The sequence below is a fragment of the Hyperolius riggenbachi genome, chromosome 10 (assembly GCF_040937935.1).
Source record: "Hyperolius riggenbachi isolate aHypRig1 chromosome 10, aHypRig1.pri, whole genome shotgun sequence".
NCBI lineage: Eukaryota > Metazoa > Chordata > Amphibia > Anura > Hyperoliidae > Hyperolius > Hyperolius riggenbachi.
The window spans coordinates 232,884,476-232,900,207 of NC_090655.1; the positions used below are offsets into that span (position 1 = coordinate 232,884,476).

At 47.4% G+C, this 15,732-nt stretch overlaps 3 protein-coding genes across 3 annotated transcripts; 2 read left to right on the top strand and 1 right to left on the bottom strand.

The window, feature by feature from the left end:
- The first annotated feature begins 2,046 nt into the window (after positions 1-2,046).
- LOC137534797 (histone H3) lies at positions 2,047-2,477 on the top strand. The gene has a single exon (XM_068256454.1). The coding sequence runs from the start codon at positions 2,047-2,049 to the stop codon at positions 2,455-2,457; it is 411 nt and encodes a 136-aa protein (XP_068112555.1). The 3' UTR covers positions 2,458-2,477.
- Positions 2,478-3,620: 1,143 nt separating this feature from the next.
- LOC137534812 (histone H4) lies at positions 3,621-4,030 on the top strand. The gene has a single exon (XM_068256468.1). The coding sequence runs from the start codon at positions 3,641-3,643 to the stop codon at positions 3,950-3,952; it is 312 nt and encodes a 103-aa protein (XP_068112569.1). The 5' UTR covers positions 3,621-3,640; the 3' UTR covers positions 3,953-4,030.
- Positions 4,031-6,426: 2,396 nt separating this feature from the next.
- Positions 6,427-7,115, bottom strand: LOC137534792 (histone H1A-like). Its single transcript, XM_068256446.1, has one exon. The coding sequence runs from the start codon at positions 7,113-7,115 to the stop codon at positions 6,447-6,449; it is 669 nt and encodes a 222-aa protein (XP_068112547.1). The 3' UTR covers positions 6,427-6,446.
- Positions 7,116-15,732: the final 8,617 nt, after the last annotated feature.

Sequence of the window (15,732 nt, forward strand, 5' to 3'; positions counted from 1 at the left end):
GTCCGGTCCGGATCCGGTGCGGTCCGGACATCCGTTCCGGTTTTTATAAAACCGCAAGTGTGAACGGGGCCTAATATGTTGGCGCTTTATAAATACAATAAATAAATCTCTATAGTCCCTGAAAGCAACGATCCGCCGCTGGTGTGTAGCAAGCCTGTAGCTGAGAAATTTACAGAGCCGCTTCAATTTTTTAACACACACATCATGTTTCAGATTGATTGGTCTTCAGTGCATGGATTGATAGGGCTCAGACCAGTACTAATGATACCCAGGCAGCTCAATTTGCGACCAAGAACCATCAGTAATGTATAAAGGGCAGTAAAGCCATTCTTTAGTCTCTACAAAATATTTAACTAGGTGCTGAGACTCCTGCTTTTGTTGGGGGATTGTCAGATCAGGGAAGTTCTCAGGAGTTAGCTGATGAGGGGATTACGTAACAGATTTAGCGTGCAGTGTTTAAGTGGATGATGTTCTTCGGGGCACTACAGAACAACCTCAGTCTTTACGCTTTCCCCAATACACACAGCCCCCGCTTCCATGCAGTGTAGCTTTTAAAAGGATAAGGAAAGAATATTTTGTGTATCTAACAAGGGGTTGTGCCCCTGCCAATTGGCTGCCAGCCTGCCACCAGTGCTACTCATCCTCCAAGCAAGCAACGGAGGTCTCTGCACTATACTAGAGGTATCTGTAATAATAGCTGCCTGCCATCGCTGTGCAGCCCATGCTGACTGACCCAAGCAGTCACAAATCAATAGATTCAGTGGATTTTTCCTGAAACCACAGCAAAGCTTATTAATACCCAACCAACCAGATGTCAACTGAAATGAGGAACTTTGTCACCGTAAGAGCTGATGCAGTTCCCCATAGTTTAGACGGGCACGTGAGCTGTAGGTTTAGCATTCCTGTCTGGCTCTGTAGCATTGTGATCACTTCCTAAAATAACTGTGGCGGCTGATGCTGGACAGGGATCCTCAGCCCGGCTGATCTGCAGTAACGAGTGCCGTGTAGCTCCCCAGCCGGCTGTAGCACACGGAATAGATACATGAAGAGCAGCAACACCCCAAACATTGGGCTCTATTCTCAAAGAGCCAAAAGTACCGCAAAATTTTACCGGTAAATTCCCGCCAGCGGTAAACTCCGCATTTTTTTAGCATTCACTAACATTTTCCGCATGTTTGCCGCATGCGGGAAAAAAGATGCGGAAACAGGCATTATTCATGCGGGAATCATGCGGTAAAAAGGTCGCATGAAAAAGTGTTTAAAAAAAAAAAGTTAAAGTCCACCAAGCACAGCCCTTAAGCCTCCACACTTCATTAAAGTCAATGGGATGCGGAATATATCACCTACTTCTTGTAGGTGATAAAAATTCGGTAATTAACGAAGAAAAGATGCGCCTGAACATCTTTGAGAATTGATCTTTTATTGCGGAAAATACCGACTTTTGCGGAAATTTTACCGCATGAATCCCGCACTTTTATCACACTTTTTCCGCATGCGGAAAAAACATGCGGAACATTTTGAGAATCCCAACTTGCCGGTATTTTGGGTGCAAACTTCCCGCATGTACTTTACCGCATGCGGAAACTCATTGAGAATAGAGCCCATTGTATCTATTTCTATCATCTGTTACATTGTTTCCATCCTGACCCCGGTTTCCTCTCTCTGATGTGAGATGCGAGGTTTCCCCTGAGCCGATACACATAAATACATAATGGTGTTGTGGGTATAAAGGGCTGCAGAGACATTCCGCTATTCCTCCTCACTGCTTTATTATTACTATTAATAATCATCATTATCATCTTCTAGTAGTTTTTATAGGATTGCATACATAGGACAAGTAATAAGAAGTTAAATAGCGGGCTGCTGGAACAAAGCACTATTTTTGGCGGTACATTTGAATAGTGACTGCCCCCCCTCCCCCCCAATAGCCAGTCAGGATGAGGCACGTGATCGCAGCGCCCAATGAGAAGGCAGAGCGCAGTATAAAAGAGAGTAGCGGCGGCATCAGATCACACAGAACTCGCAGAGTAACGCTGATTAGCAGGCATGGCCAGAACCAAGCAGACCGCCCGCAAGTCCACCGGAGGGAAAGCTCCCCGCAAGCAGCTGGCCACCAAAGCCGCCCGGAAGAGCGCCCCGGCCACCGGAGGAGTGAAGAAGCCTCACCGCTACCGGCCCGGTACAGTGGCTCTCCGAGAGATCCGCCGCTACCAGAAATCCACCGAGCTGCTGATCCGCAAGCTGCCCTTCCAGCGCCTGGTGCGGGAGATCGCCCAGGACTTCAAGACCGACCTGCGCTTCCAGAGCTCGGCCGTCATGGCTCTGCAGGAGGCCAGCGAGGCTTATCTGGTGGGGCTTTTCGAGGACACCAACCTGTGCGCCATCCACGCCAAGAGGGTCACCATCATGCCCAAAGACATCCAGCTGGCCCGCAGGATCCGCGGCGAGAGGGCATAAGCGCCTCACACATTCTCACCCACAACACAAAGGCTCTTTTCAGAGCCACTCCACATTCTCCATACAGAGCTGTAGTAATGTCGCAGATAGCGGTGTGTAGATCTCGCCCAGCCCTGCGCACAACATGCTAGTATCGATAGATATAAAATCTTGTCTTACATGTCGAGTAATACTCTATACCCTTATTATTCTACCACTTGATTAGGCTCTGACTTGTACCTTTAAAACTTGGTCGTCCGTGGAGCGGCTAAGTGGCCGCAGCTCTGGCGCTTTGACTCCGCCGAGAGCAGAGCGCGATATAAGCTGTTCCTTCTGTTTGGCTCAAAGCGAGTTTTTTTGTTTGTTTTAAAGCCCACACATAGCAGTCTATAGAAAAGTGCCCATATATTAGCAGGAAAGCGGGCCAGTTAAATGCTCCGATCTATATTAATTTAATGACGCAATTGGCTTTAAAACACGAATCTTATTAACTTGTATAATAATCTGGGAAATGTGGGGTGTAAAATCTGAATTGACTGAGTGTTAAATCAAATAAACACCAAACACTTCCTGTATCTGTACATAGAATCATCTTTCGCCTGCGTACCGAATTAATACTTTCTTGGCTTAATATAGAAGCAGCTGGAGCTGTCTGTGATTGGTTGAGCCAGAGCTGATGCTATTTCAAATTTCCCGCCGATAAATCTGTTCTGGGACGTTTCTTCCCCATCCAGCCAGTGTAACAATCCGCGCCCTGTTTTGTATAAGAATAGTTGTGCGGTGACGCTCTATGAGAGATTAGTGAGTTCCAGGCTTATTTAAAAAAAAAAAAGTGAATTCCAGACCATGGTGAGGGCGCGTACATCATGGGAAATAAACGGCTAATAGTTGTAGCGGGATGTATCCGAAAGTATATATATATATATTTTTTTTTTTTTTTTATTTGGAAGTATGCGAAAAGAAGCTTTTCCTGTTTGTACGTATTAGTCAGTCACTGGTTTACTTTCATACAGGGCTGCACAGCAAAAGCCTACAAGGGATACAGAAACCAACAAATACGCATGAGGAAAAAAAAAACTGCAAGATCTACTCCGCCCCATTCTGTGCAGTCTACCCTCAGGTCCGCTCAGACTGTATAAGAGGAGAGGAGGCGGCAGCAACGATCAGTTCGTCTCTACAGCGGAGAAGAAGCAGTAATACAAGCATGTCTGGCCGAGGAAAGGGCGGCAAGGGACTCGGGAAAGGAGGCGCCAAGCGGCACCGGAAGGTGCTCCGGGATAACATCCAGGGCATCACTAAGCCCGCCATCCGTCGCCTGGCCCGCAGAGGGGGTGTCAAGCGCATCTCCGGCCTCATCTATGAGGAGACCCGCGGAGTGCTGAAGGTTTTCCTGGAGAACGTCATCCGGGACGCCGTCACCTACACCGAGCACGCCAAGAGGAAGACGGTCACCGCCATGGATGTGGTGTACGCCCTCAAGCGCCAGGGACGCACCCTCTACGGCTTCGGGGGCTAAGCGAGACTCCTTACTTACTATCTAAATCAAAGGTCCTTTTCAGGGCCACCCATTTTATCCATAAAGTGCTGTCATCACCTCCGCAGCAGGGAATTGCTGCTTCTAATGGATTCCAAAAGAAGAGAAAGCCTTTGCAGATTTATTGTAGAGGTATTCTTATTAAACTGAGTAGCCACGGCTAGAATAGCTCTAAGTTCTTGCGCTACCGGTATGGTAACTGCTGCTGCTTCACCCCCGCTCATCTTCTCTGTCATCACTAGCTGTTTCCATTATACCGTTGAAATGGTAATTCGGTGACGTCACAGGATAATTGTAGTAAGAGGGTACGACCTCCAATTGGAGACGGTTTTTATTGTATTTGCAAAGCTGAGCTCCGCTCTGGAGCTGTACGCTCTCTATATAGCGGATGGGACCGGAGATTAGTGTTGTCCGGATCACGAACGATTCGGATCTTTGATCCGAATCTATTTTGTGAGTCGAATCATCCGAATCATCAAAATGAGTGATTCGGATCGAAAAAGGGGCGGGGCCAGGAGCGACACGCCCCCCTCTCAGCGGGGTCCTGGAAGCAGAGCAGGGATGGATCGCTGAGTTGGATGAGAGCCAGCCAGCCTTGCAGCCAAAAGTAGATGAGAGAGAGGGGACATGGGTGCCACTGCCAGATATGTGTAGAGCACACATACTGGCTATAACGTGCTGCTCATTACAGGCTGTCTGTTCCGCAGTTGTGCACAGTGATCACATTGGAAACTTTTGGCTCAGCACAGCTCAGTAACTTTTGGGGAATGCTTTCTTTCACTGCGACGTTTTGCTTTCAAAGTATACAGATAAACATATAGGTGAAATATATGTAAGGCATAATGAGCAGCATGTGGGTATTGTGTGCAAACATTTCTGCTCTCTGCTCGTCCTCCTCCCTTCTCTGTCCACTCCCTGCCCTCTGTCCATCTTCTCCCCTTCGCTGTGTGCCCACCCCCCTCCCCTTCTCCTGTCCACAGACCTGTCCTGCTATTAATTTCACCCCCAAATGCTTCGGTAGTAAAATGATCCGAGATTCGGATCAAAGACCCGGATCTCTTCAATGATCCGAATCATCCGGATCATTGAAAAGATCCGAACTTCCCATCTCTACCGGAGATTGATGCTGAAATAGCAGTATGGTTGGGTAGGAGGGAAGTGCTCGCAGCAGAGAGACCACATGACGGCTGCAATATTTATTGTAGGACAAGGTGTGCAAATCGTGACCAATTGAATCTGGGAGTGTATAGTTGGAGATCGATAAAATGGCGGGAAAGGCCGTTAATATACGCGCGGGATATTTGAAAACATCGGCTAGTCAGATTTGTTTTTCCTTTCGTCCATAACAGCAGCGGACTATAATAATTAATGGCTCATTTCAGATTATCTGCTTCACGAGTTGCTGGATTTGCTGATGGGGAAGATCAGCCGCTCCTATCCCCGGATGGTAGAAAGAGGTCATTTCACTCTGATCATGTGACCCAGAACAAATTCCTCGTATTTCCCTTTCTTTATTTTCACGCAGAGTAACCACTATGCGCCGATAACACACAATGCGACATCCCCAGATATCGCTCAGGATATTGGCAAATTGAGCATATGACGCTTTCATGGGAAAGCATATTTTTTTACCCCTTCACCTAGCTCCGCTATTTTCTATTACCCATGTAGGCTGATACCCTTCTGCCTGGGCATATGTGCATGTTTAGTGACATTTTGTTGAAACAGTAAGTACAGATGGATCCTTAAACATACAGACAACGTTGTTGGCACCCGGCAATGGAGCCACCGCCACATTCCCCATACAGTAGTGTCGCTATCACACCGGCTACAAACACTGCTGCTAGCCGGGCAGAAATGTACCGGAGCTGACACCGCTCATCTCAGAATATCTACACCCGGCCAGTAAAAACTAATCGGGGGTACTCGCGTGTGTCCCCAGAATTCCGCTGCTGCAAATTCTGGCTCCTCTATTCTTAGCCGGACCATTGACTTAAATATGTAGGTCTAGTTAAAGGCAAGCTAGTAGAATATTTACCATCAGTCACAGATAATCAGAGGGGAGGAAAGAATACATTATTTCCTGTAACACTAACTGTATTTCTAGAATTGTGACTGTAGCAATATGCATGTGAGACATGATGGTGAAACTTCCATTTCCAGAGAACCCGATGCTAGATTAAGCGCAACTAAAACTTGAATCTACAGAATGAAGCAACCCCCCCCCCCCCCCCCCATTTCACTAGATTCTTGGTGATCCCCCTCAACGTGTATGGCCGCCTTCAGCATCCACTGGAAGAGCAGCACATTACTAGGGAGTCACTAACTGCACGGAGGGGGGAGGCACGGCATAACCTGGGACTTTCACCAAATAGAAGTAATCAGTGGCATTTATAATAAGAATCGCAGCCCTTCGCAGAAAATGTGGGTGGCTCTGAAAAGAGCCTTTGGGTTAATAAGAGAGACAGGCTGCGGCTTATTTCTTCTTAGGAGCGGCCTTCTTGGGCTTTGCTGCCTGCTTTGCCGGGCTTTTGGCGGCCTTAGGCTTGGCTGCCTTCTTAGCGGGGCTCTTGGCGGCTTTCTTGGGTTTAGCGGCAGCTTTGGGCTTTTTGGCAGCAGCTGCCGCCGGTTTCCTGGCCGCCTTCTTAGCGGGGCTCTTCTTGGCTGCGCTGGGGGGTTTCTTAGGCTTCTTCGGGGACTTGGCGGCTTTGGGCTTCCTGGCAGTAGCCGGCTTCTTAGGCTTGGCGGCAGCCGCTGGCTTCTTCTTGGCCGCCGCCGGCTTCTTGTGCTCTTTGCCGGCTGCCTCCTTCTTGCTGACCTTGAAGGATCCGGAGGCGCCGGTGCCTTTGACATGGACGAGGCTGCCCTTTGTCAGCAAGCCCTTGATGGCCAGCTTGAGGCGGCTGTTATTCTTCTCCACATCGTAGCCTCCGGCAGCCAGAGCCTTCTTCAGGGCGGCCAGGGAGACCCCGCTGCGCTCTTTGGAGGCGGACACGGCCTTGAGGATGAGCTCGGACACGGCGGGGCCGGAAGGCTTCTTGCTGGCTTTCTTGGCTCCTCCTCCGGCTGCCGCCTTCTTTGTCTGCTTCTTCTTGGCGGCGGGCTCCGCTGCGGGAGGGGCGGCTGCTGGGGCGGTCTCTGCCATCTTCCTAGTTATATTACAAAGTGTAATACTGCAAGTGGCCGCCAGTGAGCGCTTATATACTCTCCCCGGCTGCGCTGCCATTGGCTGCTGATAGTAGCGTCTTCCTATTGGTGGGATCGGGACTCTCAGCCGCCCCTCCACACAGCTGTCACTTCTCGGCTCTCTGCTTGTGTTTCCTCGCCGGGAGAAAAGTGGGTTTATTCCCCCCGGAAAGTAGCGGTGCGACCCCTGTGTGCGGCCGCCCGGCTGGCAGGGGTCTCCCCTCCTCCATTACAGTCAGGGGGGCTTCTGAGCGGAAACAGTGGCCGGGAAATCCCGCTGTAATGTGACCAGCTCCGCTTCCTGCTCCCCCGATGTCCTCTGTCTCCATCATTATCAGGGGGTAACATGTCTCTAATACGGGGTCCAGTGGCGGCTCCAGGAAATTTTTTTAGGGGGTGCTATGCAGGTGCTGGACCAATTTCCGGGGGAGCTGACGACCTGCGGCGCGCGAAGCGCGCCGCGCCAAAAATGGGTGTGGCCACAACCTGCGGCGCGCGAAGCGCGCCGCGGCGAAAAAATGGGCGTGGTCATGACCGGATGAGGGCGGGGCTAACTGTAATTTAAAGTGAACCCAGGGTGAGAGTGATATGGTGGCTGCCATATTTATTTCCTTTTAAACAATACTAGTTGCCTGGCAGCCCTGCTGATCTATTTGGCTGTAGTAGTGAACTGAATTACACCAGAAACAAGCCATGCAGCTAATCTTGTCAGTTCTGACAATATTGTCAGAAACCCCTGACCTGCTGCATGCTTGTTCAGGGTCTATGGTTGAAAGAATAAGAGGCAGAGGACCAGCACGGCAGCCAGGCAACTGGTATTGCTTAAAGGGAGATAAATATGGCAGCCTCAATATTATTCTCACCTCGGGTTCCCTTTAAAAGTGCAACGCAAAGACAGAGGGCCCAAGTTTTGGTGACCCTTTTCCCTGAAAATTCACATAATTGTGCAGGTTTTCTCAAGAAAATACACGTAATGTGAGCAGATTTTAACAAAAAACACGTCCAATGACCCCAATATGCACAATCGTTATCAGATATGGCCCCAATATGCACAATCGTTATCAGATATGGCCCCAATATGCACAATCGTTATCAGATATGGCCCCAATATGCACAATCGTTATCAGATATAGCCCCAATATGCACAATCGGTAGCAGATATGACCCCAATATGCACAATCGTTAGCAGATATGACCCCAATATGCACAATCGTTATCAGATATGGCCCCAATATGCACAATCGTTATCAGATATGGCCCCAATATGCACAATCGGTAGCAGATATGGTCCCAATATGCACAATCGGTAGCAGATATGGTCCCAATATGCACAATCGGTAGCAGATATGGTCCCAATATGCACAATCGGTGGCAGATATGGTCCCAATATGCACAATCGGTGGCAGATATGGTCCCAATATGCACAATCGGTGGCAGATATGGTCCCAATATGCACAATCGGTGGCAGATATGGTCCCAATATGCACAATCGGTGGCAGATATGGTCCCAATATGCACAATCGGTGGCAGATATGGTCCCAATATGCACAATCGGTGGCAGATATGGTCCCAATATGCACAATCGGTGGCAGATATGGTCCCAATATGCACAATCGGTGGCAGATATGGTCCCAATATGCACAATCGGTGGCAGATATGGTCCCAATATGCACAATCGGTGGCAGATATGGTCCCAATATGCACAATCGGTAGCAGATATGGCCCCAATATGCACAATCGGTAGCAGATATGACCCCAATATGCACAATCGGTAGCAGATATGACCCCAATATGCACAATCGGTAGCAGATATGACCCCAATATGCACAATCGGTAGCAGATATGACCCCAATATGCACAATCGGTAGCAGATATGACCCCAATATGCACAATCGGTAGCAGATATGACCCCAATATGCACAATCGGTAGCAGATATGACCCCAATATGCACAATCGGTAGCAGATATGACCCCAATATGCACAATCGGTAGCAGAAATGACCCCAATATGCACAATCGGTAGCAGAAATGACCCCAATATGCACAATCGGTAGCAGAAATGACCCCAATATGCACAATCGGTAGCAGAAATGACCCCAACATGCACAATCGGTAGCAGATATCGCCCCAATATGCACAATCCGTAGCAGATATGACCCCAATATGCACAATCCGTAGCAGATATGACCCCAATATGCACAATCCGTGGCAGATATGACCCCAATATGCACAATCCGTGGCAGATATGACCCCAATATGCACAATCCGTGGCAGATATGACCCCAATATGCACAATCCGTGGCAGATATGACCCCAATATGCACAATCCGTAGCAGATATGACCCCAATATGCACAATCCGCATCACCTGAAAAAGAAAAGAAAAACCCATTTACTCACCTACAGCCAGAAGACCTTCTTTCCCGACCTCCCGTCCCGAGTCCCGACCTCATTGTGGCGCGCAGCGCCCGCGCGCCCACGATCCTCTTCCTTCCCGACGTCACGACGAGACTTCCTGCCTGCATGCAGAGAGCAGGGCTACGGGAAAATGGCCGCCCGAAGTCTGCAGAACAGGGCTCCGGGCGGCCATCTTACCGTAGCCCTGCCTGCTGCTCCGTGCTGCCGGTGTGTGAACTGACTTGGCGTCTTTTAGACGCCTGAAGTCAGTTCACTCCAGGGGGTGCTTTGGGGGTGCTTGGACAATTCTAGGGGGTGCTCGAGCACCCCCAAGCACCCCCCTGGCGCCGCCACTGACGGGGTCTCCTGTCACTGCCCCCGCAATATGAAGGAGGGGATCCCCGCCACACAATATACGGGGCTGGGGGGCTACTGACCTCTGGAGGGGAATATAATGCTGATAAATGTCCCGGATGCTAGCACAGGCTGAGCTCTCTGCTGCCTGCCATAAGGATGGGCCTCTCACACATAGGCTGTCCAGGGGTTACAGCTCACAGTTTATATAATGACTAGCTGATTGCCCGGCGTTGCCCGGGTATGTATTTGGCTGGTGTTGGCTCCGCCTACTTTTTCTAACCCTAACACATAATTACTCACTGGACAAGTTTGTGAGCTTTGCGGTCTTTGGTATCAATAATCTGCTTTGAAATGAAACAAATCTGATTGGCTGTGTGTGGCTCCACCCCTTTTCTGAATTTGAACCCCAGTCACACAATAACCAACTGTACCAGGTTTGAGGCCTGTGCCATTAACAGTTCAAGAATGGTAGCAATTAAATATTCCCCTTGAAAAGCAACAGATGAAGTTTGATTCACTTTTGTAGGCTCCACCCACTTTTCTGAATATTAATCCCAGTAACCAACTGTGCAAAGTTTAAAAACCCTGGCATTAACAGTGTAAGAATGGCTGCAGTTTACATTTTCCCAGTGAAATGTGTATTTGTCTCCACCCACTGATGATCCGGCGTTGCCCGGGAATGTATTTGACTGGTGTTGGCTCCGGCCACTTTCTAACCCTAACGCACAAACACTCAATGACCAAGTTTGTGAGCTTTGGGGTCCTTGTCATCAATAATTTGCATATTCCCATAGAAATGAAACAAATCAGATAGGCTGTTTGTGGCTCCGCCCCTCTCCAGCATTCAAACCCCAGTCACCCAATGACCAACTGTAGCAGGTTTGAGGCATCTGCTATTAACAGTGTAAAAATGGCAGCAATTTAAATATTCCACTTGAAAATCAACAGGCAAATTTTGATTGGCTTTTATAGGCTCCACCCACTTCCCTGAATATTAATCTCAATCACCCAGTGACCATCTGGGCAAAGTTTGAGAACCCTGCCATTAACAGTGTAAGAATGGCTGCAGTTTATATTTTCCCAGTGAAATTTGGTTTTGGTTCCGCCCACTATTTGTAACCTAGACACACAGACACAGTCACTCAATGACCAATTTTGTGAGCTTTGGGGTCCTTGGCATCGATAATTTGTACTTTCCCATGAAATGAAACAAATCTGATTCACTGTTTGTGGCTCTGTCCCCTTTTCTGAATTTGAACCTCAGTGACCCAATGACCAACTGTACCAGGTTTTAGGCTTGTGCCATTAACAGTGCAAGAATTGCAGCAATTTTAATATTCTCCTTGAAAAGTGACATGTGATTTTTGATTGGCATTTTTAGGCTCCACCCACTTTTCTGAATATTAACCACTTCCGGATTCTCGGAGCGTATATACACGCCCCTAAATCCAGAAGTGTATACCATGGAAACGGCCGCTCGTATGAGCGGCCGTTCCATGTCAGTTCCCGGAGGGTGTCTCCGTGAACACCCTGCGAGCCGATCGGCGGCTCGCAGGGTAAATGTAAACACACGGGGAAGATCTTCCCCGGTGTTTACATGTATACGGCGCTGCTGCGCAGCAGCGCCGTAGAGGAGATCGGCGATCCCCGGCCTCTGATTGGCCGGGGATCACCGGCATCTGATAGGCTAAAGCCTATCCCATCAGGCGCAGGACGGATTTCCGTCCTGCGCCGCTCACAGGGGGAGGGAGAGGGAGGGAAGGGGAAGGAGGCCAGGAAGCGCTGCGGAGGGGGGCTTTGAAGAGCCCCCCCCCCGCAAGCGCAAGCAGCCGGCGGCGATCAGACCCCCCCAGCAGGACATCCCCCTAGTGGGGAAAAAAGGGGGGAAGTCTGATCGCCCTGGCTGCTAGCTGATCTGTGCTGTGGGCTGGAGAGCCCACGCTGCACAGATCAGCATAAAATTTCATGGTGTGGAAGTGGTTAATCCCAGTCACCCAGTAACCAGCTATGCTAAGTTTGAGAACCCTGCCATTAACAGTGAAGAAGGGCTGCAGTTTACAATTTCCCAGAAAAATCTGTTTTTAACTCCACCCACTTTTTATAACCTTGACACAGTCACTACTCAATGACCAAGTTTGTGAGCTTTTGGGTTCCTGGCATCAAAATTGTGCTAATGGAAGCAGTTTATCCAGCAAAGAAATCTGGTTCTTTTTGGCTCCGCCCCTTTACTGAATTTGAACCCCAAACACTTAACAACCGACTGTAGCAGGTTTGAGGCCTCTGCTATTAACAGTGTGAGAATGACTGCAGTTTCAATATTCCCCTTGAAAATCAATAGGTGAATTTTGATTGGCTCTTGTAGGCTCCACCTACTTTTCCGAATATTAATCCTAGTCACCCAGTGACCAACTGTGTGAAGTTTGAGGACCCGGCCATTAACAGTGTAAGAAAAGCTGCAGTTTACATTTCCCTATGTAAAAAGTTAGTTGTTTTTGGCTCCGCCCACTATTTCTAATCTTTACATACATTCACTTAATGACCAAGTTTATGAGCTTTGGGGTCTTTGGCATCAATAAGTTGCATTTTACCTTTAAAATTAAACAAATCTGATTGGCTGTTTTTGGCCCGCTCCCTTCAGAATTTAAATCCCAGTCTCCCAGTGACTGACTGTAGCAAATGTTAGGCCTCTGCTATTAAGAGTGTATGAATGGCAGCAATGTAAATATTCCCCTTGAAAATTAAAAGGTGAATTTTGATTGGCTGCTGTAGGCTCCACCCACTTTTCTGAACATTAGTCCCAGCCACCCAGTGGCCAACTGTGTCACGTTTGAGAACCCTGCCAATAACAGAATGGCTGAAATCAATCTAACAAATCTGATTGGCTGTTTGTGGCTCCACCCCTTTAGTGCATTTGGACCCCAGTCACCCAATGACTGACTGTATCAGGTTTGAGGCCTCTGCCACTAACAGTGTAAGAATGGTAGCAATGTGAATATTCCCCTTGAAAATCAATAGGTACATTTTGATTGGCTGTTGTAGGCTCCACCCACATTTCTGAATGTTCATCCCAGTCACCCAGTGGCCAATTGTGTAAAGTATGAGAACCCTGCAATGTAAAAAATGAAGTTGTTGGCACTGGCCACTTTTTCTAACCTTGACATACAGTCACTCAATTATCAAGTTTATCAGCTTTGGGTTCCTTGGTATCAATACTTTGTATATTCCCATTGAAAAATAAACAAATCTGGCTGTTTGTGGCTCTGCCCCCTTCCTGAATGTGGGCCCCAGTCACCCAGTGACCAACTGTACCAGGTTTGAGGCATCTGCTTTTACCAGTATAAGAGAATGGTAGCAGATGAAATATTCCCTTTGAAAATCAAATGGGGAATTTTTATTGGCTGTTGTAGGCTCCACCCACCTTCCAAAATCTTAATCTGTCACCCAATGACCAACTGTGCAAAGTTTGAGAACCTTGCCATTAACGTTGTAAGAATGGCTGCAGTTTATATTTTCCCAGTAAAAGTTGTTTTGGCTCCGCCCACTTTTTGTAACCTCAACACACAGTCACTCAATGACCAAGTTTGTGAGCTGTCAGGTTCCTGGCATCAAAAATGTGTAAATGGAAGCAGTTTATCCACCAAGGAAATCTGATTGGCTGTATGTGGCCACGCCCCTTTAGTGAATTTGGACCCCAGTCACCCAATGACCGGCTGTAGCAAGTTTGAAGCCTCTGCAATTAAAAGTGTAAGAATAGCAGCAGTTTAAATATTCCCCTTGAAAATCAATAGGTGAATTTTGATTGGCTGTTGTAGGCTCCACCCATTTTCTTGAATCTTAATCGCATTCACCCAGTGACCAAGTGTGGCAAGTTTGAGAACTTTGTGATTAACAGTCTAAGAATGGCTGCAGTTTACATTTTCCCATTTAAAATGAACGGCTGAAATTTGATTGGCTGTTTTATGATCCACCCACTTTTCCTGGATTTGTAACCTCGGTCACCAAGTGACCAACTGTGCCATGTGTGGGGACTCTGGCTTGATTACTGTGAGAATGGCAGCCTTTTACATTTTTTCCATTGACTTGAATGGGTGGAATCTGATTTGCTGTTTGTAGCTCCGCCCATGTGTGCAGGGGGGCCGCGAGACCCCCAGAACATATCATCCCAGGTAGTAAGGGAACTGTGTACTAAGTTTCGTTCAAATCGGTCAAGCCGTTTTCGCGTGATCGTGGCACATACACACACACATACACATACACACACACATACACACACACATACACACACACATACATACATACATCCGATTTTATATATATAGATAATCACTCATAGTCAGGACTCAGGGAGATTAGAGAGAATGGGGAAGACTATGGACAATGGGTTACATAGGGGGGATGAGTTAGTATGGTAGATTGGTAGGTAAGGGATTTGTAAAATGTGAAGTAAAGTCTACTATCATCAAATGTTTGTGTGAGAGACAACCAAGCTAAATAAAAAGTACATACAAGTTTTATTTATACAGACAATTACTAGGCATTGGGGAAAAAAAGGAGTCCATACTGGCATTATTGACAGAACACCTGCATGTGTGTATACACTGAAATAAAACATTGAGTAGAAGCAGACAACATGCATTTCTGTCTGTAAACTATTGTATGGTGATACAGTAACCAAATAATTTGGATTGGTTTTAGCTTGATAGCATATTACTATAGGGATCCCTGAATTATGGCTGTTGGATAGGGATAATGATCATCCCTATCCAACAGCCATAAAGCAGGGATCCCTATAGTAACCCACTATCAAGCTAAAACCCATCCAAATTATTTGGTTACTATATCATACAATAGTTTATAGACAGAAATGCGTGTTGTCTGCTTCTACTGTAGTATTTCGATGTATACACATACAGGTGTGTTGGATAAATCACAAATTCAGGGTTGTTGCATGGTTGGTTAGGTCTCTTTTCCACAGACTGTTGAGTTGTGTGCTCAGCGAGCAGTTACCAGGCAGCAGTGAGCAGTTGTGAGAGTTTGAGAGGCATTTCACTGCCTATAAACAGTCTGTGGAAAGGAGGCCTTAGAGTAGGGATGATCAATGAGATGCAAATTCTTTTGAAATTATGCAAATATTTATGCAAATATATGCAGTTTGAAAATGGACGAATCAATTTAGGCCCCTTTTCCACAAACTGTTGAGCTGTGTGTTCGGCAAGCAGTTACCAGGCAGCAGTGAGCAGCTGTGAGAGTTTGGGAGGCATTTCACTGCCTATCAACAGTTCGTGGAAAAGAGGCCTTAAACCCAGGTTTGGTCCATTTTCAAGCTGCATATATCTGCATACAAATTTGCATCAACTCAGAAGAACTTGCATATCTTTGATCATCCCCTAGATGGCAGTAGTGGTGAACGACTATTGGGTTATGGTCAGTGCACTACTAGGACTAGGGATGATCAATGAGATGGGTTTACATTGATTGGTTGGTTCATTTTCAAGCTGCACACATTTGCATAAAAAATCATAAATTAGCATCAACTCGGAATCATTTGAATATCTGTGATCATCATTAACTAGGACCAGCAGACCTGTCTCTAAGGCCTCTTTTCCACGGACTGTTCACAGGAAGTGAAATGCCTCTCAAACTCTCACAACTGCTCACTGCTGCCCAGTAACTGCTTGCTGAGCACTAGGGATGATCAAAACCACCAAATTCCGTTCCGCCAGAAATCACAGATTAAGTCAGTGTTAAATTCCGCTGAATTTGTATGAAATTCCGCGGAATTCCGGATTCCGTCGGAAATTTGTAAAATCTGTCTCTCTTCTT